The 26795-nt window shown below is 45.8% G+C and overlaps 2 protein-coding genes across 2 annotated transcripts; both read left to right on the top strand.

Moving 5' to 3' along the window:
* Positions 1–1102: 1102 nt before the first annotated feature.
* Positions 1103–9746, top strand: LOC101164612 (sorting nexin-4-like). Its single transcript, XM_004083119.5, has 14 exons — positions 1103–1263; positions 1353–1477; positions 1550–1688; positions 1881–2030; positions 2536–2583; positions 2658–2713; positions 2802–2874; positions 4855–4916; positions 5018–5083; positions 5167–5256; positions 7159–7258; positions 7961–8106; positions 8174–8288; positions 8527–9746. The coding sequence occupies exons 1-14, from the start codon at positions 1189–1191 to the stop codon at positions 8572–8574; spliced, it is 1293 nt and encodes a 430-aa protein (XP_004083167.2). The 5' UTR covers positions 1103–1188; the 3' UTR covers positions 8575–9746.
* Positions 9747–10725: 979 nt separating this feature from the next.
* ttll12 (tubulin tyrosine ligase-like family, member 12) lies at positions 10726–26084 on the top strand. The gene is made up of 14 exons (XM_023952577.2): positions 10726–10982; positions 11063–11208; positions 11880–12078; positions 12174–12333; positions 13178–13311; positions 13438–13514; positions 13632–13748; positions 14011–14205; positions 14282–14393; positions 17451–17602; positions 24752–24833; positions 24904–24972; positions 25316–25454; positions 25602–26084. The coding sequence occupies exons 1-14, from the start codon at positions 10857–10859 to the stop codon at positions 25751–25753; spliced, it is 1860 nt and encodes a 619-aa protein (XP_023808345.1). The 5' UTR covers positions 10726–10856; the 3' UTR covers positions 25754–26084.
* Positions 26085–26795: the final 711 nt, after the last annotated feature.

Genomic DNA, 26795 nt, shown 5'->3' with positions numbered 1-26795 from the left:
ATATACTGGTGACAATGAAGGACAACGGTTTCCCTTTTAGGTGTCTTACCAAGTCACTTGAGCCATACAGGAAAATACATCAAAAGAAATGGAAACATTTTATTTTAACAATCGGCTAAACCGTTCAAGTAAAACTTTCAAAAATACAAACTGGAGTATAAACTAAGGGAACCGTCTTACACTAGAAACAGAAAAACACAATTATCAACAACAAGCCCTTGCAGCAGGTGTCCCTACTGACATACAAGTGTTCATACAGATTCAGCTGCCAACAGGAGTACCCAGTTGTCACGCCATGGGGCAGCTGTGGTGAGGAGCATTCAGCCTTTGATTGTGATTATGGGTTGGCGCCAGTGTTTGGCAGCTGCCATCAGTGTGTGCACGGACTGTGAGTGTAAGGTGCCTTTGGCTTTGGCCTTAAAGCAAGGCAGTAAAGCATTGTTGCAGTATTTACCATGCTTTATTTTGAAGGAAAAAAGATTCAAGTTCCGCTTTCATTTGCATTGTTTATTTCAAAATAAAATTTCAAATTGAATATTGTTTTCTATAAAAACTGAGATAAAGAAAAACGTTTTTTTAATCATGAATAATATGCAAGAAATTATTGAAAATTTTCAAGAAAACTTTTCAAGAAAATCACAAGCTTTTGTCACTGAAACAAAATTGTATGGTACCATATTTACTTTATTTTAAATAATAAAGTTATCATTGCCGTCCTATAATTTGGCAAAGTTTACAAAAAAAGGTCTGCTTTACAAAAGTTCAAATTATTGCAGTAAAAATTGGTTTATGTAGATTTTTGCCGACAAAATGCAAATAATATGTACATTTGTGGCAACGAAATACTAATTTATGGCCACAAAAGATTCATTTCAGGGAACAATTTTTTTTTTTTTTTTGGCTGTCATGTTCAAGGCTCTATTGATGGGATCACATCTAAATATTTGACAGGACCACATAGAAAAGTCTTAGTGTGAAATAAAATTCAAACCAAACAATCTTAAATTGAAAGAGACAAAGATTAGGTATCGTTTCCTTTCGGTCATTTTTACATGATTGTTTACATAAATGGGGGTGAAAATAGAATGGTATCATCCATCAGCTGTGGGTCTGTCCATATTTTTGATCTTTTGACGTAACGAAGCTGGATTACCGTAACGCCGCGTGCGTGGCGCAGCAGGAACCGGGATGATGGCGGAGAACGGGAAGGATGAGGCGGCAGCGTCAGACGGAGAGTCCGCGGACGGAAGCGCCAGCTTGACGGTGAAGCGGCGGATGTGTACCGTCTCGGTCATGTGACGCGGGTTACCTGTTGTTGCTGGTGCCGGTGTGAACGTGCCCGCTGCTTTCAGGTGGAGCGGCGGGACTCGAACCTGCTGCGCAGGATGGAGATCTGCGTGGCCGAGGCCGAGAAGAGGAGCGGGAAGAACGCCATCAGCATGCAGGAGACGTTCACGGTGTACCTGATCGAGACCAGGTGAGCGCTTCTGCCGGGAGGGAGCATGCGCGCGCGTCACCGCGGACTCTAACAAACCTGCTCGCGCTGCAGGCCCGCGGATGCCGCTGCTGAGGGCCGCGTGCAGCCTCCCGAGTCCGTGTGGAGGAGATACAGCGAGTTCGAGCTCCTCAGGGCGTACCTGATCCTGACCTACCCGTTCTACGTGGTTCCTCCTCTGCCTGAGAAGAGGGTGAGTTCCGCTGTCACCCCCTGCTGCAGGAGGCAGGAGGTCTGGAGCAGCAGCAGGTTTACTCACAGGGACTGATCCAATGAGCAGGCAGAACTCTGTGCTGCTGATGCTCAAATCTTTGGCACCAGTGAAGGCCATCCTGCTATAAGCAGAGCGGAAACCGCTTCTTCTTCCTCCTCCTCCTCCATGCAGGCAGAGTTTGTGTGGCACAAACTGTCAGCAGACAACATGGACCCGGATTTTGTGGAGCGGCGCCGGATTGGGCTGGAGAACTTCCTGCTGCACGTGGCGTCTCATCCAGGACTCTCCAATGACAAGATCCTTTCTCACTTCCTCACTGAGGTACGGTGACTAAAGACTCCCGATCCATACAATTGCTGCTTGGGAGCAGACCTGTTCCCTTTTTTTAAAAGCAGAATCTTGTCCTCCATTCTGTTTTCCAACCTCTCCTCCATCCTAACCTTCATCTAGTGGAGCTGGTTATTAAAATATTCGAAATTTGGCACGGATGTACCGTAAGATCCCCTCATTTTGAAAAGCACGTTAGCCACGAAAAAATCCAACATCTATGTATATAATATACATATAACATGTAGTTTCCCCTCAAGTGTAAAGGCTGCATTACGTGCATGAACAGTCCATATTGGTGACTTTGGGGCAAATAGGCAATGAATCTTTTTGTAACATTGAGTGCCGCCATCTTTAAAAATTGATTTTTCTCATGGCTAACGGCAAATTTGGTGCTTGTTCCCCCGTTCAGGCACGTTAAAGTGAGAAAGGTCACAGGTCATCTACTCAGGTTGTATGTTTATGTCGCTCTCTAAAGTCAGTGTGTTCCCTGTTTTAGGAAAACTGCTGGAAAGAAGCTGTGTATGAAACAGGATTTCAGGATAAGGTAAAGGAAACTCTGTGGCAGATTTCAGGTGAATTTTAATTGGTTTAAATAACCTTTGGTCTGTTTTCCTGCAGGCAGACTCTAGAATGCGAGCTTTTGGCGCCACCTTCAGGGTCAGAAGTCCACAGAAGTGAGTTGGACTGGCTGCTCGATGAAACCAGGATGAAGATGTGGTGTCCCTGATCTGTTTTTTTTACTTGTATTTTCATTCCTGTCAGGTGCTTCATAGACATGAAGCAGTACAGCGAGGAGCTGCAGTGTCACACGTCTCAGCTGCTCCGAGCGCGAGCCGTAAGTCCAGCTCCTCTGAATCCTCTCCTATCTAGAATGGGATTTCTCATGCCATCCCGAAATGTTGGTGGAGCAGCAGTACGATCGAGAGTTGGGGATTTTTTAAAGATAATAGTTAGTTGGTTGACCAACAGATTATACCAGATAGGTGCTGATGATAGTTGTCATCATGCTAAAGTCAAAACCCAGTCATGAAGTGACACGAAAACCGCCGTAAGGAGGCTTCTAATGGAGGAATAGTCCAACTGTGCTACCTAGAGCTGAGGCTCTGAAAGACCGTACTGAGCACAGAAACACAACTCAAAGTAGTTCTTTTGCATCAAGGTCTCTCCTAAATGTTCCAGATGTTCGAACTCGAGCTCTTTTGAAGAAGAACAAAGAAACGTTGGGATTTTAGGTGCTGTGGTAAACCAATGAAACCGCAGATGAAAGACGCATTAAGCTCATTATATTGAAACTGAAAGATGTCCAGCAGAGCCATCGGCTCAGAGCAGGCAGAAACCACCAGGACCCAGGAACACCCATCTGCTGTTCAGAGAAGTCTGACAGGAGGTGTTTTCATGGAAAAGTAGCAGCCAAGAAACCGAACCTCTGGCGTGGAAACGAGACCAAGCGACTCAAGTCTGCAGGAAAACAGGAGCAGAGGTTTATAAAAATGGCAGAAAGATGGGAGAAAACCCACATCCACAGATGTTTGGATCAACTTCTCCGCTGAGTTCATCCTGAAGAACTGTTTAGAAGACAAAAGCTTAGCTAGAACTTATGCCATTACTGGTCTCAGCAAATATTGATTTATTTGAGATTTCTTTTTTGTTCAATCGTTGATTTTTGTTAATTGATAAAAAAAATAGATGATTAGAAAGCATCTTTTGTTTTTAGCAGTTTTCCGTCTAAAACCTTTGCATGTATAGATTTACATACATACATTGACAAACAGATGTTTATATACTGGATCATTACGGTTTAACAGCAGCTCAAAAGAAAAGAAAAGCACACTAAAATAGACACAACAAAAGCAGATTATTATTTTGTTAATTCAAGTAAATTTGCCCCAGGAAGCTTTTTTTTTAAACGAAATTTATATATCTACTGAGCCCGGGAACTGACATGGGTAAAATAATAAATATTCAGTTCCCATAAAATAATATTACGTTCTCTCGAAATAATTAATTTGTGCGAACAAAATAATTATTCATGTCTCCGTGTCTGCATTCATTCACATCCCGGTACGCTCTCCGTCCTGCCGCAAAAGCCGCTTTCCGCCGCTACTTCCGTGTCTCTGTGACCGACATTCGTACAAGAGGGGAAAAATAAAAACAAGAATAATCTATTCATTATTGTCTTCATGAAAGTAAGAAAAGTATTTTAATATTTAGGATGCCCAAGGTTGCTGCTTCCCCATACCGCAGCGATTCTCCGGACATAGCTCGCTTGAGCTATGAGCTATGTGCTACGAGCTCCGGTCCGCCGCAGAGCTCTTTTGCATGACATATCGGCATTCGGGCAGCTGGCTGTCCATCTACCGGCCAGCCAGCTGCGGTATGGGATATTGTAGTTTATGGTTGAACAGGAAGAATAATATTCGGGACTTGTCTTTTATTAACGTACTCCTTAGAAGTCAATTAACATCAGAAGGCTACATGCTACGTATCCCATCATGCATAACACATATCCCATAATGCATCCCGATCAATCAACGTGTCCCTGTAACTGTGGTGCATTCAAAGACAACAGGATAAATGTATATCAGAATATTATTCCATTCTCATGCATTAATTATTCAGTGGGAACAAAATATTATTTTGTGGGAACGCTTTATTTATTTATTTATTTTTCCCATGTCAGATCCCGGGCTCCGCATATATTGCAGCTATCACAGTTAAGAGTTCTATTTAGAAAACAATTTTTGTAACGTGATACTTCTTTCTACTTGTGAAAAAAACTTGTGTGTTTCTGCTTGTGTGAATTTGTGTGTATCAGAGGGTTGCAGACAGAGTCTACGCGGTCTACAAAGTCCATGGGAACTACGGCAGAGTCTTCAGGTCAGTCTGCAAACATTCTGACTTGGTTCTGGAATGATTTGGTTCTTGTTGATCTAAAGAATTGAACGAGAGTGAGACGGATTGTTGATGAAATGCTGCAGTGAGTGGAGCGGCGTGGAGAAGGTGATGGGAGATGGACTGCAGAGCGCCGGCCATCACATGGACTCGTGAGCACAGACTGCTACTTCATCGGTTGAAAGTAACTCTCATGTTGGAGCTTATTTTACTTTTGTTTTTCTTGTTCCTGCAGATATGCCGCGTCCATAGAGGAGATCCTGGAGGAGGAGGAGCATTACGCAGACCAGCTGAAGGAGTATTTGTGCTACGCTGAAGCCCTGAGGTGAAGAGTTCTCCTGATGCTTCCATGTTGATCAGAGGAAACAAATGTTCCACCTTTTTCCCAGATCATCATAACACATCAGCACTGAAGCTGATGTAAACAAATACACACATCAAAACAAACTAAAACTTTCATAAAATATCAAATATAACTTGTTTACCATTATCAGTTAGTCATGACTTGTTTATCATTACTTGATTGCCATGACTCCTTTAACATGACTCTTTTATGACTTGACTTAACTAGTATATCTTCTTTGATGTATTCACAAGGAGTTTTTTTTACTGTTACTCAATCGCTGTAACTTGCTGTAACTTGACTTATCTAGTATGGCCCATGTTTCATGACTTGTCTACCATGATCTGGTTTTCATGACTTGTTTACCATGACCAGTGTCTTATGACTTGGTAACATTGACCTGTGTTTCATGAATTATTTACTGTGACCTGTGTTTCTTAACTCGTCTACCATGACTTGTGTTTTATGACTTTACATTGACTGGTGTTTCATGACTTGTCTACCATGACCTGATTTTCATGACTTGTTTACCTTGACCTGGTTTTCATGACTTGTCTACCATCACTTCTGTTTCCTGACTTGTTTATATTGACCTGTATTTTATGACTTGTCTATCATTGCTTTTCTACTATGACCTGTGTTTCCTGATTTGTCTACCATAACCTGGTTTTCCTGACTTCTTTATCAAGACCTGTGTTTCATGACTTTTCTATCATGACTTGTTTCATGACTTGTTTACCATGACCAGTATTTTCATAACTTGTTTAAATTGACCTGGGTTTCATGACTTGCCTGCCATCACTTCTGTTTCATGACTTGTTTATATTGACCTGAATTTCAAGACTTGTATATCATTGCTTGTTTACTATGACCTGTTTTTCCTGATTTGTCTACCATAACCTGGTTTTCCTGACTTGTCTACCATAACCTGGTTTTCCTGACTTGTCTACCATAACCTGTTTTCCTGACTTGTCTCCCATGACTTGTTACATGACTTGTTTACCATGACCCGTATTTTCATAACCTGTTTAAATTGACCTGGGTTTCATGACTTGTTTACCATGATCTGTGTTTCCTGATGTGTCTACAATTACCTGGTTTTTTTCACTTGTCTACTATAACTTTTGTTTTGCAACTTGTTTACCATGGCCCGTGTTTCATGACTTGTCTCCCATGACTACTGTTTGTCTATTACCACGTAGTTCTCATGAGTTGTCTATCATGACTAGTGTTTGTCTATTACCACGTAGTTCTCATGACTTGTCTATCATGACTAGTGTTTGTCTATTACCATGTAGTTCTCATGACTTGTCTACCATGACTAGTGTTTGTCTATTACCACGTAGTTCTCATGACTTGTCTACCATGACTAGTGGTTGTCTATTACCACGTCGTTCTCATGACTTGTCTACCATGACTAGTGTTTGTCTATTACCACTTAGTTCTCATGACTTGTCTACCCATGCATGACCTGTGTTTTATTACTTTTTTACCATGACCTTTGTTTCACAACTTGTTTACCATGCCCAGTGTTTTCATGACTTGTCTATCATGAACTGGTTTTCATCACTTGTCTATCATGACTTTTGTTTCATAACTTATTTACCATGGCCCGTGTTTCATCACTTGTCTACCATGACTAGTGTTTGTCTATTACCACCTAGTTTTCATGTCTTGTCTACCCATGCATGACCTGGGTTTTATTACTTGTTTACCATGACGTATGTTTTTGACTTATTCACCATGTCCCGTGTTTCATGACTTTTCTATCATGACTTGTTTCACAACTTGTTTACCATGACTAGTGCTTTCATGACTTGTCTACCGTAACCCGATCACAGTGCTTTTTTGACCCAGGCTCATTCACCAGGACTTGTTTTGCAGGGCGGTGTGCAGGAAACATGAGCTAACCCAGTTCGAGCTGGAGACGGCCTCCCAGGACCTCATCTCTAAGAAGCAGCAGCGGGACGAGCTGGCCACAGGGGTACAGAGCTTCAGAATGGTGTTGAGAAGAAACCAATCAAGATCATGAAGCTTATACTGACAATCTGTAGAAGGTTCAGTCTTTTACATGTCAGCAGACAGTTAATCCTTTAACACTGGAGCTGTCGCCGGCAACACCTGATTGCATGTTCTCTTTGACATACCGTAACTCTTTGACTGCACAAGCAATAAGTATGAATCGACTGATTCTGACCCGGAGAAAAAGACCCTTTCACATCAGCTTTAGACTGATATGCAAGTCATCACTAACCTAAAAGGTTGCAAAACGGCGCAAAGCCGCTTTATCTGCAACAGAATCCGCTGATTCATTACATAAACACTTCCCTAATGTAAACTGTTGAATATCAGCACAGGGCAGCTTTTCTCCACTTCAGAATCAGCTGGAATGAACTACACAAACAGTTCAAGAACTACAATAGTTGAGTTAAAGCTCTGGTGTTAAAGGGTTAACCTGCAGCTGCAACTTAACTAGGTTAGCTGCTTCCACACATAAGTTTCCTTCTGCCTTATTTATTTTTTCCATTTATGTCAGAAATGAAATGACAAAGAGGAAGTGAAGTCTCTGGCAGGAAGTGCAGGGCATGGTGGTGGGAGTGTGATGGTCAGACGCAGAAAGCCGTCCTCAGGCTTCTGCCGTGACAGTGTTTTGAGTTGATTTTGAAAGAGCGGGTCTCCTCCTCAGATGGTGCGCACGTTCTCCTTCAAAGGTGTGACGAACAAGCTGTTTGGACAGGAGGCCCCGGAGCAGCGGGAGGCGCGCCTGAGCATGCTGGATGAGCTGATCGCAGATGCAGAGGACAGCGTGAGGGCCAAAGCAGCTGAGTGCGAGTGAGTCTGAGAGGAGGGCATGTCGGCGCTCAAACGAGCGGCGGTTCACGCTGTCGTCTATCTGCAGGGAGCATGTGCAGAAGGCGTGGGCCGACATTCTGCGCTTTAAAGAGGAGAAGGACAAAGATCTGCGAGAGGCTCTCCTCAACTACGCTGCAATCCAGATCAACATGTGCAAGAAGGTACAGGACAGCCAGCGATGGCGTTTCTGCTCGGCTCGCTGTCACATCGGGCTTTATGAAAGGGGTTATGGGGTTTAGCATATAGGCTACTCCACCCTGTCTTTAGCACTTAACAAAACACAGACCAGAGACCTAAATGGACACCTCCATCACCTGAAGACACTACCCACAAAGACAAAGATGCACAAACACGGCTTAACATTTCCGCTTTCATTTCCTTCTGCTTCTTCCTCTGCAGGGAATCCAAGTTTGGAGCAACACCAGGGAGAGCTTCCAGAAGATGTGAGGAACTCCAGCCTCAGATGTTTTCTAATCTTCTTAGAAACAGCCAAACCCAGGATCTGAATTAAAGCATGTTGACTCTTCATGTACCCTGCTGTTAGCAGACGAGTCAGGACTGAGAAGTCCCATCATCCCTTCTTCTGGAGGGTTGGTGGGTATCTCTTTCCAGCACCAGTGGAGATGTTTTTGGTCCAGAATGCCATAGAAAATGAAAGCAGTTCAGGGTGCGTTTGTGGACATCAGGAAATGTTGCTGATTGACATTGTGGCCTTCAGCTTTGTTCCTTCAGAGAATTGCTGAGGTTGCAGCTGGTGCAGGAGCTCCTGTCACCAATGCTTCCGGTTGGAAGCATTTTATGCAGCGGCTGAAGCTTCTAAGAACTGGTCACATCGTTAACCTGCTAACCTGGTTAGCTGCAAGATGTTCCTTGAAGGACTTCGCTTGTTTCCAACAAAATGGAAAGTCTTGGAAGAGGGGGGGGGGGTAAAGATGAGTAGGTTTTTCTCTGTAGGGGGTGATGGGTTTCTGCAAGCTGAATTTATACTTTGAGGCTGTGTCTCCCCCCTCCAACCCCCGCCCCTGTCCCTGTCCCAGGACAGAGCAAGTGGTGCCAGTCAGCTGAACTTTCACAAACTGTTTTTTTTTAAACTAGAGAAGTGACATTATCAATTCTCCTAAAAAGGGCGAGTGGGTTTGGTCTCAAGCTGTGACAGTTGTGCCCCCCGCCTCCACCCTCAGGTTGTAGTTCAGTGGACTTCTGGTGTTTATTTATTCTCCTGTAAATGAAATGACTGATTCCTGGAACAGAACAACAACAAAATGACACAAACATGCAGAAAACTGAATGTTTGTTTGCGCTCATGTTTCAGCTTCTTAAAATCTCTCACCTGCAGAAAAATGTTCCACATTTACAGTCTTCTTTTTGTTTTTCAGCAGCCTGCTTTATTTAAATCTGCTACGGCTACTTCTTGACATATTTTCTCTATTAATCTCAATCCTTCATTTAAACAGCAGTGTTTGCCTGGATGTCCGTTTTCATCTGCATATTTTACTTTTTCTTTGTGAGATAATTATTGAAAATTTTTCTTTTTGCTGTATAATAACGTTGTTATTGAAAAACATTAAGAAGTTTACAATGAACATGGAAGTCCTTGAAAAAATTCCTCCTTCCAGGCACCCGTCTCTAGTGGTCTTTTGGAGAACTGCGCCCTCTGAACAGAAGGTGGGTCTTGATTAAAAAACACAAAAATTATATCAAGTAAATTAACTGCGACTGCCATCATTATAAATGCAACAAATTTTAATGTCAAATCAAAATGTTTGTCTATGTCTTGTTTAAGACACTCCCTCAAATTATGTTTTGAGAAAAACCAAGCAAAACTTTATTTTTTCAAGTTAACAGAAATGAATTTGAATCTCCCTATTTCTCCAAGAGCTAAAGATAGATATTTAAAAATCCCGAATTGCATTTATCTCCTACAAGGAATTACTTCAGCTGTGATTAATATTGGTGGCAGCAAAACACACCATAATCCAAAAAATAAATAAACTGAAAAAGCTGTTCTGCTAACAACTATATTGACAAAAATAATTCAAATAGTTAAAGTTAACAATCCAAGGACGATCACATCTCAACTGGAGTCATGTTACAGTGTGAACAATAATATAGAACAAAAAGTGATCAACTTTGCCTCAAAAGAATCCTTTGTAAATCAAAGCATATGACCCAAAAATACAAAAACAAACAATTTTTATTAATTTTGTATTATGAGATAATTAATTCATTATACCTATAAAATCAATAAAGCTAATGAAAAGAGCGGAAGTTGAAGAGCATGATAAAAGACCAACCCTTTCAATGCCTAAATAAAATGTCATTTTTATGCATAAATCCCACTTCTATGTTAAATTAGATACGTTATGTATATATGTTTTACCTATTCAATCTGACAGTACACACGAGTACGGAGCCCTTAAGGAGATGTCGAAGAAGGGCGAAAAAGAAAATCAAAAGTAATAAAAAACCTAAATGATGCGCACCAGTTAGTTGTTTTTTCTTTTCTTTATCTTTTTCCCCCCTTCAAAGTCCTTTTAGGGGCTCCGCAGGCTGGGTGTACCCCTGCTCAATAAAATAACAAAATGATGAACACGTTCTGACTCCAGGGGGCGCTGAAGCACAAACCGCTCACCAGCTGTTGAACCGGAAGTTGACCACTTTTCCAGGTGACGTGCAAGACCTGCACGTAAGCGAGTCTGCACCGGCATCGCCTGTGCGCGCGAGCAGGGATGTCATCAGAGGAGGGTGAAGAAGAGCAGTTCCGAGCCTTCGTGGCGCTGCACGCGGCCGCGCTCAGCTCCTCCGGCGTGCCGCGTGTCCTCTGGAGCAGCCTCTTCCACAAAATCACCCACGAGGTCTACCGCGCATGCGCCTCAACTATCCAGATAGATGCAGTAATGAGCATTAAAAAAAAGGCTTTTACTCTTTCCCTCAGGTTTTTGATGCTGGGGAGGTTTTCGGAATCCTGCAGTTCCGTGAGGAAGAGGAAGAAACTGAGACGAAGAGCAATCCTGCAGCTGACGTCAGGTGTAAGGTGGTGGTCACCCGGGAGAGCGGCCTGCAGGTCTCAGACCCCAACAGGTGAGGGCGCTAAACCCAGATGTGCATTAGTGATGGTGAATGGTGAATACCGCAAATTTTAGACCTACTTCTTGCCTAAAATATTTGATACCAAGAATTATGGATACTGATTTCTGGTCATTTCTTTTCCTCAAGCATATCATTTTGTATCCTGGCAAATGGGTAACCAGGGTTCAATTCTCAGGGGGGGGGGCAATGGGCTTCATCCAGTGTGGGTCCTTGGGCAAGACCCTTTATGCTACTGCCTAAGTATGTAGCCACAAGGGGTCCAAAGTCTGGGTCCCCCTGTGCCGGTCCCCAGCCCGGATAAAATACAGGGTTGTGTCAGGAAGGGCATCCAGTGTAAAAATGGACTTATCGGTGGAAAAGAAGCTGATTTGCTGCGGCGACCCCTAAAGGGACAAGCTGAAAGGTGAACCAGAGGAGCTGACTGAAATAGTCTGTTCAGCTTTTGTGTTCTGTAGCAGAAAGTCTGGCGTGAGTCACATGACCGAGTCCCCTGTCAGACGGGAAACTCCGGTTCTGCTTTGAACCTCGGCATATCGCCTGGACCCTCTGCTGGAGCTGCCTCTCACCGCTCTGCGCTGCAAACAATGAGCGGTAGAAAAGGTTCTCCAGGTGCTGCTGGAGCTGCCGGCGTCTTTCATCTGTGCCTTCTGCTGTCCCCGCAGCATCTTCCTGGTCGATCACGCCTGGACGTACCGCGTGGAACATGCCCGGCAGCAGCTGGAGCAGATCCCCGGACTGCTGCCCCGAATGGCATCCCTCATGGGGGTGGACTTTCACGGGGAGGTGCTCCCCCCAGAAATAGTGGAGTCAATATTGGAACGAATGTGGAAGTACAACCAGACTTATCAGCTGTCTCATGGGGTACGTGGTCAGAACATGGTCGCTCGACACCTCTGATGGTTTCCTGCATGGAGATTACCCCACAAATGACCCCGCCCTCGTCTGCTTACATTCAGTCAGCAGAGGAGAAGGTCCCGGTCTGGTACATCATGGATGAGTTTGGCTCCCAGGTGCAGCACTCGGACCGGCCCAGCTGTGCTATGTTTCCCTTCTTTCACATCCCCAGCCAGGTGGCCTACACCATCCTCTGGCCTCTGCAGGACCTACAGGAAGGAGGTGAGAACCCACTGGCTCCTGGGAACACCCCCCCCCCCCCCCCCCATTTCCTGTCATTACTAAAGGCCCGTACACACCGGGACGAATATTCGCCAGGCGTTATTCGCCAGCGTTTTTCGCCACGTTTTTGTGTTCACACCCAGGCGATTTTCGCTGACGGTGAGCCGAGCGAACATGCAATTTCATTCCCTGACATTAGATGGCGCTTAATGTAAACAGAAATACTCCTGTACACAAGGTGGCGCTGCGCAACTTTACGATTCTTAAAGTCGCTTTTCATTCAGAAGAAGAGAGCAAGTATTTACGCGCTTGTCAGAATAATACAAAGAAAACATGAATATTTCAAGCATCAGTAGCTCCAACTGGTACTTGGTAAGGGGATATTTTAGAATGTCCGTCATTATTTCTTTGCGGCAGTGTAGACGCTACTTGGCGTCTAACTTCTTCGCTGGTATGAGTGCTCAGCAAGGCAGTTTTGTGTTTGAGCGCCCCCAAGTTGTGTTTTACTGTAACTTCAGAAGTTCCAGACACGTGAGCAAAAGCGCCATTCTCATTGGTCGAATAGATTTCGACACGACGCGTCGGAAAAAAAAAACGAACCCGAGGCGTTTTTTTTTTTTGACGCTTTGGCGCTTGGCGTTTTTTCGCCTCGGTGTGCACACTCACATTGGTGCCCTTTGTTTAGTCACGAGGCGTTAAACGTCGGCGAAAATCGCCGGCGAAATTCGTCCCGGTGTGAACAGGCCTTAACAACAGGAAGATGGGATGAAAGGAGATGCTAGCCTTAGGTTATCTCAGGTCAAAGTGAATTAAAAGATCAATTGAGCTTTAAAAACCTCCACAGACGAAGTCACTCGAGACTTTTCTTACGGGGAGACTGACCCCCTGCTGAGGCGGTGCCGTCTGCTACCGTGGAAACCAGATGCGCTGGAGGAGGTGAGCAGCGCTGTGACCGAGCCTGCAGACTCGTACTATGAGGTGAGTTCTATCCACAGACTGCAGGGGGAGTTGGTTTGATGAAGATGGAAGAGGGCCTTGGCGTTCTGGGAGCAGCAGTCGTCTCTCTTGTTGACCACTCTTTTTCCGATGTGTCCGTCTTTCCAGGCGATTGCTCTGGAGAACAAGGAGCGACTTCCAGTGGAAGTCCAACCCCCCTCACTTCCCACAGACAAAATCTTCAAGTGAGTTTCCACAGCTCCTCCTGCTCAACTCCTTCCTGTCATAATCGCACTTCTATCTCCTCCAGCTACAGCTCTGCCTCATTAATCATTTTCACGTGAATTTTCTTTTTTCTTCAGAGTTTTCTCAGAATTGTCTCAAGTGACCAACAACCTGACGCACCCCCGTTTTCAGTTGACGGATGAGGAGGGGGAGGCCGACATCCTCTGGAGCTACAACCACATCAAGGACTTCAGGTGAGCGGCTCAGAGTTCTCAAATGTGGAACCTTCAGTTGTCAGAGCGGCCTAGCAGGAGCAACGCAGCAGATGCAGTATTTCTCCAGAACTCCTCTCTTCTGTTCACCTGTAACGGCGAAAAAGCTGGTCAACCATGGGACCCAGACCATGATGCTGTCACCACAGCTCTGTGCTCACAGACAGTGGACGTCCTGGTGGTCAGCCCATCTCTGCTGGAGCAGCAGAAGCTTCAAACATCCTCACTCTGCTTTTCTCCGCAGGAAGCTGAGCGAGGAGCGGCCTCACGTCCTCCTGAACCAGTTTCCCTGCGAGAGCCTGGTCACCGTGAAGGACTGCCTTGCTTCTGTGGCTCGTAGGGTGAGAGGTGGGCCCCTCCCAGATTGGCTCCCAGAAGCCTTCAACCTGCAAACCGAACTGCCACAGTTCATCAAGTACTTCCAGCAGAGGCAGCAAAGGTGTGACCTCCACCGCAGATCACCATTTGAAGCAGAAGCTGTGGTCTTCTCGCGGTTGAACGAGTCTGTTTTTCAGGGGGGAGGACAACCACTGGATCTGCAAGCCCTGGAATTTGGCGCGTGGACTGGACACGCACATCACCAACAACCTGGACTACATCATCAGGCAGAGAGAGAGCACCCCCAAGGTACCACGCACACCCAGGTCTGGATCCCTACGGCCAGACTCCTCCGTGGTTTGAAGATGAATGATTGGGTTCAGCACCAAAAACTACTTTTTATTTTTCATTTAAAAAAAGGTTTACCCTTGGAGAATAACACCTTTTCTTCATGTTTATCATTTGATCGTGTACAATACTTTTCAAACATCATCAGTTGTCCAGACTGGACTTTATCTGAGGAGATGCAAGAACTGAATGAAAGATAACAGGCATGGTTTCCTCAATCCCAATGAACTCTGCTGCAGGTTCATATCAACTCCCATCTACTTTCTGTCCATTTTTAATCTAGATGTGTGACCCTAGTCTAGCCCAGTGTTTGCCCCATATAAGCGCTTCTGAATAAACCATCTGCCACTAAATGTTAAGTTATGCAGGAGTTTAATTTAAAACTGTTCCAAAAGCAGAGCTGTGCTTTGTTTATGAACATTTGTGCGTGCTATGGTTGGCTCCTAAACAGTTAGTCGAGAAGGTCGTCAGCCAGACTGGAAAGCCTCGTTTCCACTGAGCGGTCCGGTCCGGTCTGATCCAGTCCAGTCCAGAATTTTGAGCGTTTCTTTTATGAAATAGACACATTAAACCGGACCAAACTGTACCCTTTGTGGGACCCCGTTGGTTGTAGGTCCATAGGAACAGACCGGTTAGGGCGGAGCTCTGTTGAAACTCATTGATTGGCTGAAGGTCATTACGACAAAAGAAAGCGGTGGTATTCCACTGCGCTGCCCGCGATCTTCTCTTGCACAGCACAAAATGGTTTTGTTAATACAAAGAACCAAAAGCCAATGAGCAGTTGGATGACCTCCACTGTTGGTGTTGGCTTAACCCCGCATGCGCCGTGACGGTCCAACTTTGAGTGGAAATGCTCACCTGAATTACCTGGACCGTTCTAAATCGGATCGTACCACTTAGTGGAAAACAAGGCTTAAGAAACGGTGATGGTTCCAAAAAGCTCCACGAAGATCCCAGAGCTTTAAATGGTTACCTGAAGGGCAAAAATGTTGATGCAAGCTTTTTTGTAAGGACATGCTGCGGGCATCAGGACATAGTCCACACACTTGGGTTATGTCTGAATTCCTTCCCTACCCACTATATAGCGTGTTCGCCATTTTGTAATGCTGTCTGAATCTACAATTCTAAAATCAAGTTCCCAGTGTGCATCAATGCTCACTAGATCAGCGAATATAGACCACAATGCATTGCGTCGGAACAATTTTTTGTATGTATTTAAATGTAGTTTTTGAATAAACCATCAACGTTTTTACCTTCAGAACACAGTGGACTCATAAATAATCGTTGCAAAACGCTCACATCATTAGATTTTAACTTCATGAAATCAATGTCATATCCGCCTGTTAAAAAAAAAAAAAAAAAGGTATTGAGTATGGTGTCCGAACCAAGATCTGGGTTGGTAAGGGTGAAGGAGGTGAGACCCTAGCGGACCCTGAAGGGGCCAGTTAGTGCCGTTCAAGTGAGAAGTGTGTGTTCGTGTGCGCAGCCTGCCTGTTAGAAATAAGGATATTTGACAGCGCGTACTTTGTGTGGTCATCCTTTGGGCACATGGGGATCACGTGCACATCCCACGCGTGCAAAGTTTGTGAGCGGTCAGTGTGTAGCCAGTACTCGCACCTCACAAACGACTAGAGTGGGATGTAAGGACCCCGTACGACAGCATCACACGTACCTCATAACTGTGTGTGTAACTTCCATTATCCCTACAAATCCACACACTGAGCAGTGGTACGTTCCATTTTCATGACGTCCCTTGAGGTGACCGAACGAGCCTCAAGGGGAACTGCAAAACACACCGCACTCCCTTTAAGGTGCAGCCGCTCCTCTCTACCACCCTCCACGGACCGGACAACCCAGAAACTTGAAGCATCTAAACGAGTCAACCCCCCATATGGGTGCTTACGACTGAAGCATGCCAATTTCTTCTATTCTCTTATCTTTGTGGTCTTTTCTAAATTTCTAAACTCAAGTATAAATAAAAAGGGGCTAAATGATTACTGTGCTTTTGAAAACTTGGATGATTTTGCAAAAAAAATTACATTTTCTGCAGAATAATGGATTTTTTTCATCAGAGATAACACCAATAATACAGCTGCCTGGTAAAGTAATTATATTATTATATTTTTTCAAAAGGCTCATTTGAGCAATGTGATCATTTTCATGCAGTGCTCACTAAGAAATGAGTTAAAGTCCTGTGTTGCTTGGGAAGCTTGATGTAATGGGAAAACCACTGAACCTAATTTATGGCTTTCATGTGCAATCTTGTTGCAGAAAATGTCTTTAAAACACTCATGCTCTGGAAATTGTCCCTGAACCTGTCTGCCTTATCTCCCTCTAATGTTTTTTATGGGGTTGAGATCTGGGGTCTGGCAAGGCCACTCCAGGACCTTGAAAGGCATTTTACGAAGCCACTCCTTCGTTACCTGGGCAACGTGTATTTGGGATGGTTGTCAAGCGGAAAGACCCAGCCACGTTTCATCTTCAATGTCTTTGCTGATAGAAGATTTTCACTCAGAATCTAATGATATGTGGCCCCGTTCATTCTTTCCTTTACACGGATGAGTCGCCCTGGACTCTTTTCTGAAAAACAGCCCCAAATCACAATAGTTCCACCCCCATGCTTTACAGTAGGTATGGTGTTGTTAGGATGCAACTCAGCATTCTTTCTCCTCCAAACATGACGATTAGAGTTCTATTTTGGTTTCTTCTGACCATAGGTCGTTCTCCCAATCCTCTTCTGGATCATCCAAACGCTCTCTAGCAAACCATAAGACGGGCCTGCACGTTCCTGCTTTACTGGAATCGGGGCTTATGGAGGTTATAATGTATTTTTTTTAAAGCGGTCGCTGGATTGAAAAAATGCAGGACAGCTTTCCCTGAGGACCAGGGCTGGGAAACACCGGTCTAGATGTCCACGACTAAACCCAAAGAAAAACAATGGATGCATGGTCAGAGGAGCTGGTTGTGTGACCTGCAGTCATTATGTAGAGCTGACATTGGTTCTTCTTGTCTTTCCAGGTGGTGTGTAAGTACATCGATGATCCGGTGCTGTTCCACAGGGAGGAAGTGGGATTGGTGAAGTTTGACGTTCGCTACATGCTGATGCTGCGCTCGGTGCAGCCTCTGCGACTCTACGCCTACCATGTCTTCTGGCTTCGTTTCGCCAACAAGTAAGACATGTAGAGAGGCTTTTTATTTTATTTACAGTGTTCCCTTGAGATTTTGCTGTTAACCTTTTGCAGTTTCTCTGTTTTGATGGGGGGTTTTTTAAGTGCAATTTTGCATGTATTTTGTTCTGTTTGAAATTAAAAGTTAAACAAGTTAAACAAGAGAGTAAAGTGTGAAAAGGTTCATGTGTGTCTAAGGCTACGTTCACACCGCAGGCTGACGCGATCCCAATTCCGATTTTTTCATGACAGTCTGAACGACACAGATCCGATCTTTTCAAATGCGACCCAGGCCACTTGGGTATGCCGTCCTGAATCCGAAACATATCCGATCTTTTCAATTGCGACCGCCCTCTGACCGGCCAGGCCACCTGAATCCGAATCGTACGTCATCGATACACAACAATCATCATTCTGCGTTGAAATAGGCGGGAACGAGAACGTAAACAGCAACCATGGCGGACGATGCATCAGAGACCAGTCAGTGGAAGGGAAGTGAGGTCACAGATTTGATTATTATTTGGGGTGGCAGCTCTATTCAGGCCAAACTCCAGGGCTTTTATCGCAACCGGCGGTTTTTGAAAAAAATTCCAGCGAAATAGCCGAGCGTGGCGTTGAACATTTCCTGCGATTACTTTTTTTTCTTCCTCCCCTTTCCGACCGTGGTCAGAAGCGCGGGGGACCCAAGGCGGATCCTCCTCCTCCTCCCTGTTCTGACCCTTAGATTCTCCAGAACGGGTTAATAAAGAGTCCATAGCATTTATTCTGGGGAAACCTTCTTTTATTACCGTTGTCCTTCCTCCGTAACACACAACATGAATGTGCGCCCAACACTGCCCCCCCCCCCCCCCCCCCCCCAATTCTCTCCCACTGCACACGCTCTTCTCCTGTATCTTACACTAACGCGCGCGTGGCCCTAACACATACACATTCCCATTCCACAACAGTGGGTACAGACGATCCTGGCTCCAATGCCTTCTTAAAAATGAGAAGGTTGTTATTGTGCTGCTCCTTTGTGAAAATAAATTTATTAATGAAAAAAGAGCTCCGCTGTTGACAACACTGTTGTCGGCATCCATTGTTAACATTAGCTACTTCTGCAAAAGACGAGTGATGTCGTTCACCGTTGAGTACTCTTCTGCGCATGCGGGTCAATTTTGGGTCATTTCACGGTCACACTGTAGATCACAAAAGTTCGGATTTACTTGGAAATGTGAATGGTCTTGCAAAAAAATCGGATCTTTTCAAAAAATCCGAATTGAGCACTAAACCCTGCAGTGTGAACGCAGCCTATGTGGATAAAGTGTGTAGTGAGGATTTTTACAGCCTTAAAGTAATCCTACTTTAAGGATTTCATCTATCAAGGGATATTTTTGGAAGGTAACCATCGCGATAAACGACGGAAACACTGTATTTACGCCTTTTTCTAAATTATGGCATAGATAAACTATTTAAATGCTCATGAATCGACGATGTAAACAAACTTAACTGAATCAGATGATTCTAGGTTCTGATCTTAAAGCTGTGTCACACAGCCACTACTTACACTTTTGGCATTTTCCACGTAGGAAATTTCGGTCTTTCTTTATTCTTGTGTGATACACACAATTCAGAATTGTTTCTTGCATTTGTCATTCGTCGATGTGCGCAGATGTCCGTCTAGGTTTCCGGCCAACGGGTCTTTTAGTGAATTCAGTTTTGAACTGTTCATCGAGTAACCACCCAAACCACACGCTCTCTGCTTCTTCTTCTAAAAACACTATGACCTCCTCCTCTCGGGCGGCGGCGTCCGCCTTAAAACATCACATCACTTGCACTCACCATCATTACTTTTACATCATCTTCCTTTTTCTTCTGACTGTAAACCTTTTCTGCATGTGAAGCAAATTGCACACATTTCTGGATCATGTGTTTCTCTATGCCAATTCTTATATACTGCATTCTCTAACTGTTGTTTGTACACTGTTTCACTTTTATTATACATTATTTTTGTTTCTTTTGCTTCATTTTGACTTTTATTTCTCTTTTTTTTCTTCATTGTGCCATTTTTACACATTTGTTAATCCGTATTTAGTTTCCTTTTTCTGATTGCCATTTGTTGTAGCGTTTGGTTTTAATTAATTCCTCACAACTGGATGGATTTAATTTAACATTAAATCCAAATTTCTTCTGCCGTTTGGGCAAATAGGTGGACAACCCAAGATATTTACATTCCATTTATAAAATCATTTGTTTTTATCAGTTCTCCTTTCGATCCGGTGATTCCCATTTTTGATCAGTTTTGTACTGTCACCCCTAGGGGGGTTTTATGACAAAACTGAGAAAATGGCTCGCTATGTGTAATTTCCTTATTTCAGTGGTAATTTCTGCTTCTTCCTCACCGCAGTGGGATGCAGAAATCTTGTCTACCACATCCACCGATCATGTTTTGGTTGGAATTCTCGGCACATTAGATAGACACACACACATACCCTTATTAAATTGAGTTTGTCCGGCTCACCCCCCGAACTCGCATTACATTACGTGAAATGTAATGTAATACGTGAAACCAGCTCCCGAACTGGCATAAATTAACGTCTTTTCCACTCAGTTGACGCCCCGCAGTCAGCTATTTTAGGGCTCTTTTATTTCTTTACAGAGTCCACTACCTATCAACTCTTATTCTGACCTCACATTTTACTGTGTTGCAAATCGTACTCACCACTCTGGTCTGTTCCTCGGAGTTCCGTCAACTGTCGGGGTCCCAGTCGGTAACCCCAGAAGAGTTCTCAAGCAGTTGCTTACTAAAGCGTACTGGTGTAGGGACCATAACCATTGTGCCTGCAACAACCGTTTGGGGTCCCTTCGACTAGTGCTGAGGTCACATTATGTGATCGGCTGTCCGTTGGTCCGTTGACGTGTCAGATAGTGATTGGTCTGGACACTACCATAACTGTACCATACAGTAAACAAACAGAGCTCCTACATAGAGCATGATTATCTTCTAAACCAGCTTTCATTATTGTTATGATGATTATTAAGAGCATTTGCAGCCAAACGGACTGCCGTTCAAACCCTTCTCTGAACCGCACACTATAACAAAGCACCTTCACTGCCTGCGAACACGAAGCGACGAGACTCCAGCTGCTCTGATCAGAGACACGGTTGGCTTGTGTGGAGCAGCAGGTTCATTCTTACAGCCACAGACCTTTTTACAAAGTGGGTTGTAGCAACATTTCTCAATAAACACTACAAAGAATAATGTCAGACACAACTTATGAGGGAAAAGAACTTTGGGTTACAAAAGGAAACAGGAAATGAAAATATGTAGAGCCCGAGCAGATTTCCACGCTACGTAGTTTGTCCAAGTGGGGTTATCGTAGTATGACGTCATCCTCAGTCGAAAGGACCCCAAACAGATATTGCAGTATAAAAGTCATGGTACCTACACCGGGCGTGGCCACGGTCTTCATAATGTCCTCTCCCCGATTGGAATTCCCTTCAGTTTTGGACTCCACCTCGGAAGGGTCAATTTTTCAAGGTTCATTCATTCATTCATCATTCATTCATTTTCTATGCCGCTTTATCCCTTTCGGGGTCACAGGGCTGCCGGAGCCTATCCCGGCCACTTGTGGGCGAAGGCAGGGGGGACACCCTGAACAAGTCGCCAGTTTGTTGCAGGGTAATTTTTCAAGGTTATTTTTGAAAACACAAGACCGTATTAAAAAACAAACACAAGAACCCAGAACAATTTCTCATGAGGAGAGCCAGAAAAAGACAACCGTCCAACACCCCACCTCCAACAGGTGTGGATGCTGTCCGACCTCCTGTTTTATTTAGAATTGGTTGCCCCCTGGTCCCTTTGCCTGTGCTGGGGGGGGTTGGCGGGGGGCCCTGCTCGGGTGGGGGGGGCCCAGCGGCGCCGGATGGGCTGCCCATCTGCACCTGGGGCTGGGATCGGCCCTTCCCTGGCTCTGGGACGGGACGGGACAACCCTCTCGGGGCCCCCGGTCGCTCTGGGTGTCACCCGCTTCGGCTGCGGGGTCTGGGGTGGGGTGGGGTGGGGGGCTTGTCGGCCCTGTCCTGTGGGGGGGCGTTCTGGGGGGGAGGGGGGGCCCATTATTAGTACGGGTCGGGGGGGCTAGCGGGTCGGGGTCTCCGCTGAGGCAATCAGTGGTTGCCTCGGCCGGTTGGCCTCCTCGGTCCCGTCGAGGCCTGACCAGAGCTCTTCTAGGGCCGGCGTCTGGGGGTGGGGGCCTGGGCTTGCTCCGGGGGGGGGGGGGGGGGGGGGGGGGGCGCTTTCTGGCTCCTCTCTCTCTGTGTGGGGTGGGTGGTGCCGGGCCTGGGGTGTCGGCGCCTCCGGGGGTGGGCCCCTGGGCTGGGTGGCCCTGGCCCCTTTGCTGGGGGTGGGCTGGGGGACGGCTGTTTGACCACCGGGGGACAGTCTACCAGCTGTCCCCAACTTACCCCCTTCCTTATATAACCTAATATTAGGGTGAGGGGGTGGGGGGTCTAGCCTGCGATGCGCCTTGGGGGGGGGCTACTTGGGAGTGGCCCCCCTCCTATGGTTGCTGTATGGAGTGGGCCCCCCCTCTTTCGGTTTTATTTGCACCTTAGACATGTAGGGTCCTTGGTAGGTGGGGTGCTTGGACATCACTGCAAGCAAGCAGCAGATGTCCTCCTGGCACCCTACCCGCCAATTTTAACCGCACCTTAGACATTTAGGGCCCCTTGGTGTGGAGGGTGAGGGGACATCACTGTGAGTAATCAGGAGATGTCCCCTTAGTGCCCTACTCGCCAATTTTAACTGCACCCCCCTTAGTACACACACCCCTCCCCCTTCAATATATACATTCAAACATAAACACACACACATGCACACAAACACCCTCTCAAACACCCATACACGCACACACATTTTACAAGGAAGGTGGGACCTGGGTCCATCTGTCCCCTACCCATTCCCTGGTGGGGGGTGCGGGCCCCTTGGCGATGGCGGCCGTGTCCCTTGGGTGCCGGCTCCCTGGGCCCGGCGGTGCTCTCTCCGCACGGTGGGGGGGTTCATATTACACCTGAGCCGGGGGTGTTCGTGTCCCTGGGGGGTGGGTCCTGGTCCTTGCCCCTGGGCGCTGGGCCCCGCCAAACTTCCAACATGGCCGAGCCTGGTCGGGCCATATTTATAACATCCCTTGTGGGCCGCCCTTTTTTCCCCGGGGTTCCCCCTTCCTGGGCGGGGGCGGCGGGCCCCTGCCTTGCTCCTACCTGGACCAACCGTGGGCCGGGTGGGTGGCTGCCTGGAGTCTGGGGCTGTGGGCGTCCCTCTCCGGTGGGGCCCTGCGTTGGGCTCTTCCGGCGCGGCGGGGGGCTGCTTTCCTGGCTGGGCGGGGGCGGCGCTCTCTTTCCCTCTGCGCCTCCCTGCTCTCTGGCTCTGGGGGCCTCGCGGCGGTCCTGCTGGCCCTGGCCTGGGTGGCGGTCTTGGTCGCCCGTGGGGCGGTTGTTCCCTGCCTGTTCCCGTGTGGCGTTGGGGGAATTCCGGCTGCCGCTGCTGCTGCAGCGGGGGTATGGGTGTGGGGGTGGCTGGGCGCTCCTCCTCCTTCTTTTCACATTCCACCATCCATTTTAGAAGAACATAAACACTCACCTGAGCACAGGTGTTAGCTCACCTTTGCACTAATAGTTTGCATGATTGAATGAATGAAAGATTTCACACTAGTTGGTTTAAAGGCATAGGTATGCGTTCGTGAACACTATCTGTTTTGTGTGCATGTTGACATGTGGACATTTTTGCGGCTAGCAGGTGTGTTGATAATATTTGAGTGTGTGTGAACAGGCCCCGCTCTTTTTGTACTACATTTGAACCGTACCGTAACGATAAACAACCAGTAAACCTGTCCGCTCTATGCTGCTTCATGGTCTTATCCCCCCTTCCCCTCCTATTATCACCCTCCTACCCCCCCCTCTCTCTAACGTCCCTCTCTCTTCTTCCCCTCTTTCCTTTTCCGTCCGGTCCAACACCAAAGATTTTCAAACATGATTGAAATTAATAAAGTTTGGCCTCAATTACAAAAGGGGTTTATTCAGACATACCTTTGGTTTGTCTGAAGATGAATAACCCCTCTTGTTAAAATAAAATATGTCCAACACAAGAGGCCCTCAGCTCTCATCTGTTTGCCTAGCTGTTGGACAGGACAAGTTAAAAACAAAAACAAAAACAAAAAAAAGAATTGGTTGCCCTGGTTACAGAAAATAAAACTGAATCTAAGAGATCCAAGGTCAGTAGTTAACAATATGCTTGTTTAAACTTCTTGCTGCAAACCTGGGAGTGTTGGTTCACAGTTCCTTATCAGTTTGTATCCGAACTCCCTCCATTTTCTCAGACATCTCCTTCCTCCAGATGGTGTGGGGAGAAAAGAAAAATCCCAAACATGGCAGCCTTCAAAGTGTTGGTTAAAACCAGCAGTTAGAATGATAATAAAGAAAATACAGTATATACATCCAACATTTGTCACAGGGTTATAAGATTGAAAATCAACTCCACTGGTCTTAAGGGAAATTTGCACAATTCATCCCCAAAATTATTTGCGATCCATAGAAACCATCAACAGCCACCCTCTTGCATATGTTTTCTTCTTGTGTAAAATGAAATAGCTTTTGGTTGTCAATATACCAAGTATTTTCAGATGTTCTACAAAGGCCTGTAAAACCATCTGTAGCTCCTGCAATATTTGGTGTAATTCCACATACTCTCAATCTCAACCACAGATCACAAAATATTATTGTCTTTTTCCAAATCTCTGATTACCAAGAGACGAGTTATTTTCAAATGGAAGGAGCATTTTCCTCCAACTGCTAAGATGTGGGTCAATGATCTCGTACACTGTTTGGTTTTGGAGAAAATCTGTTTTTCTGCAAGCTGTTGTTCAAAAGATTTCCACACTAATTTGAATATTTTCTTGAGTTCTATGGAGAAACTAGATGCCACTACTATTTTGTAACCCACCCTACACTATAAACACTTTTGAAATTGAGAAATCTATGTTCTTTTTGAAAATATATTTTTTATTAGACATGCCCCTTGTGGTTCCTCTGTCAGCAGCAGAGCAAACCTGGAACAGCGGTTTTCAAAAATTCAGATGACTTTTTTTGATAATGGCAACATTGTGGTTTCTTCAGGGCCTTCTCGTTGGACCACCTGGACGATTACCAGAAGCACTTCACTGTTATGAACTACACAGAGGGCGTGGAGCTCAAACAGGTTTGCTTTCACCTATTTTGAGCTCTGCTGCTCCTGTTTCTTTGCTTCGTGTAACAGTCTATGCGTCTAGGTGCACTTCAACGACTTCATCCCCATGTTTGAGCGGCAGTATCCACAACATCCATGGAAAGAGGTGGAGGTAGGCCAGAACCTGTCTCTAAAACTGAACTGTTATTGGGGGGGGCACCAATTCACCAGGTGCCAGAGCCTAAACAGGTTCTACGGGTCGGTTCTGGTATAAAAACAGACAAACTGGGATTCCCTTTATCTCCATTTAACCTGTAGACACGGTGGGTTTGAAGTCGGTGTTGAATTGGTTCTGCAAACACCAGTTCTTAACGGTTTAGGTGAGGCTAGGTTTTGAATGTATGAAGGAGGGTGGTACAGCTTCAGTGTTCTGAGCATACTCATGGGATGGTATTGCAGCGTACACTGGTTTCTGCTGTTTGCTGACTGTGTACTTGCTCCTCTTCTGTTCTCAGGCTCAGCTCTTTGCAGCGTTTAGGGAACTCTTTCAGGCAGCTTCTTCTCGGCCGCCTCCATTTGGCATCTGTCCATACAGCTCATCTCGAGCCATTTACGCTGCAGACGTCATGCTGAAGTGGAACAGGGGAGCAGATGGTGATTTGTTTTTCTTTGTCAGTATTGTACAAGAACCGTTCTCTACCATGTAGAGGAAATGATGCAGAGTTTAAGGTTTTAGTCACACGTTTGTCTCCAGAGCTTGTTTCCTGTCTTGCCTCAGTCTTCTTTGTGGTCTGATCCCAGGTGAGCAGTCCATGCAGCCTCAGATCCTGGAGCTTAACTTCAGCCCGGACTGCGCTCGTGCCTGCCTCTACCACCCTGATTTCTACAACCACATGTTCCAGGCACTGTTCCTAGATGAACCAGATGGCCTTCCGCTCACTCGCATCGTTTGATGCTTTGGCAGGAGAGACTGAGATCGCTTTTCATTGTTTAACTGAAGCCGTCAGTACCATGATCTAATGAAGTCCTCTCATTTTGAGGTTGAACTCTTTTGAGGTTGAACGCTTTTCAAAACACCGGCAGATTGCAATTGTGGATTTCTCCATTCATGAAGTCTCTGCTCCGTTCACTCCACAATCACCTGCAGAGAAAGTCTTCCTGAAAATATGAAAGTCATTTGACTCATTGGCGCCTCACCCTGGTCAGGAGGAGCAAGACTGTCTTAGGAATTATTCCCCTGAACTGTATTTTTATTCTGTGACATTAAAGGATCTTTCTATGGTATTCTGAGTGGTATTCTAGTTTTTCTATTCACACTCACTACCAGTTTTACGTGTTTCCTCTCCAAGTCAGTGTGTTGGAAGCCAGCGCCAGACACAAAGGGAGCAACAGGTGTCTGCTTATCTGGGACCGCGTCACGGATAAGCAGACACCGGACAGCCCTTAGTAAGGCTCCCTGGACCCCATACTCCCAGAGCACCCTCCACAGGATACCATTGGGGGCGTGGTCGAACACCTTCATCAAATCCACAAAACACATATGGACTGGATTAGCGAACTCCCACAAACCCTCCAGCACCCTAAAGAGGGTGTAGAGCTGGTCCACTGTTCCACGACCAGGATTGTTGGTCCTGGATCTGAGGTTTGACTATCGGACAGACTCTCCTCTCCAATACACTGGCACAGTCTTTCCTAGGGAGGCTGAGGAGTGTGATTCCCCAGTTGTTTGAACACACCTTCCGATCTCCCTTCTTAAAAAGGGGAACCACAACCCTGTCAACCAATCCAGTGGTACAGTTCCAGACTGCCACGCAATGCTACAGAGACGTGTCAGCCAGGACACTCCCACAACATCCAGAGACTTAAGGTACTCGGGGCCAACTTTGTCCACTCCCAGAGCCTTGCCACTGAGGAGATCATTGACTAACTCAGTGAGTTCAGGATGGGTGATAGCCTCACCCCAAAGTCCTCATTCTCTGCTTCTTCAAAAGAAGG

This window comes from Oryzias latipes, chromosome 23, assembly GCF_053564925.1.
Source record: "Oryzias latipes strain Hd-rR chromosome 23, Olatipes_Hd-rR_3.1".
Lineage (NCBI taxonomy): Eukaryota > Metazoa > Chordata > Actinopteri > Beloniformes > Adrianichthyidae > Oryzias > Oryzias latipes.
This window is presented reverse-complemented; position numbering and strand designations above follow the sequence as displayed.

Coding starts and splice junctions, on each gene's coding strand:
- LOC101164612 (XM_004083119.5), top strand. CDS start 1,189: ATGATGGCGGAGAACGGGAAGGATGAGGCGGCAGCGTCAGACGGAGAG. Junction 1,264..1,352: donor ACGGAAGCGCCAGCTTGACG/GTGAAGCGGCGG, acceptor CGCTGCTTTCAG/GTGGAGCGGCGGGACTCGAA. Junction 2,031..2,535: donor TTTCTCACTTCCTCACTGAG/GTACGGTGACTA, acceptor TCCCTGTTTTAG/GAAAACTGCTGGAAAGAAGC.
- ttll12 (XM_023952577.2), top strand. CDS start 10,857: ATGTCATCAGAGGAGGGTGAAGAAGAGCAGTTCCGAGCCTTCGTGGCG. Junction 13,312..13,437: donor CTGCAGACTCGTACTATGAG/GTGAGTTCTATC, acceptor CCGTCTTTCCAG/GCGATTGCTCTGGAGAACAA. Junction 25,455..25,601: donor GTGGAACAGGGGAGCAGATG/GTGATTTGTTTT, acceptor GTCTGATCCCAG/GTGAGCAGTCCATGCAGCCT.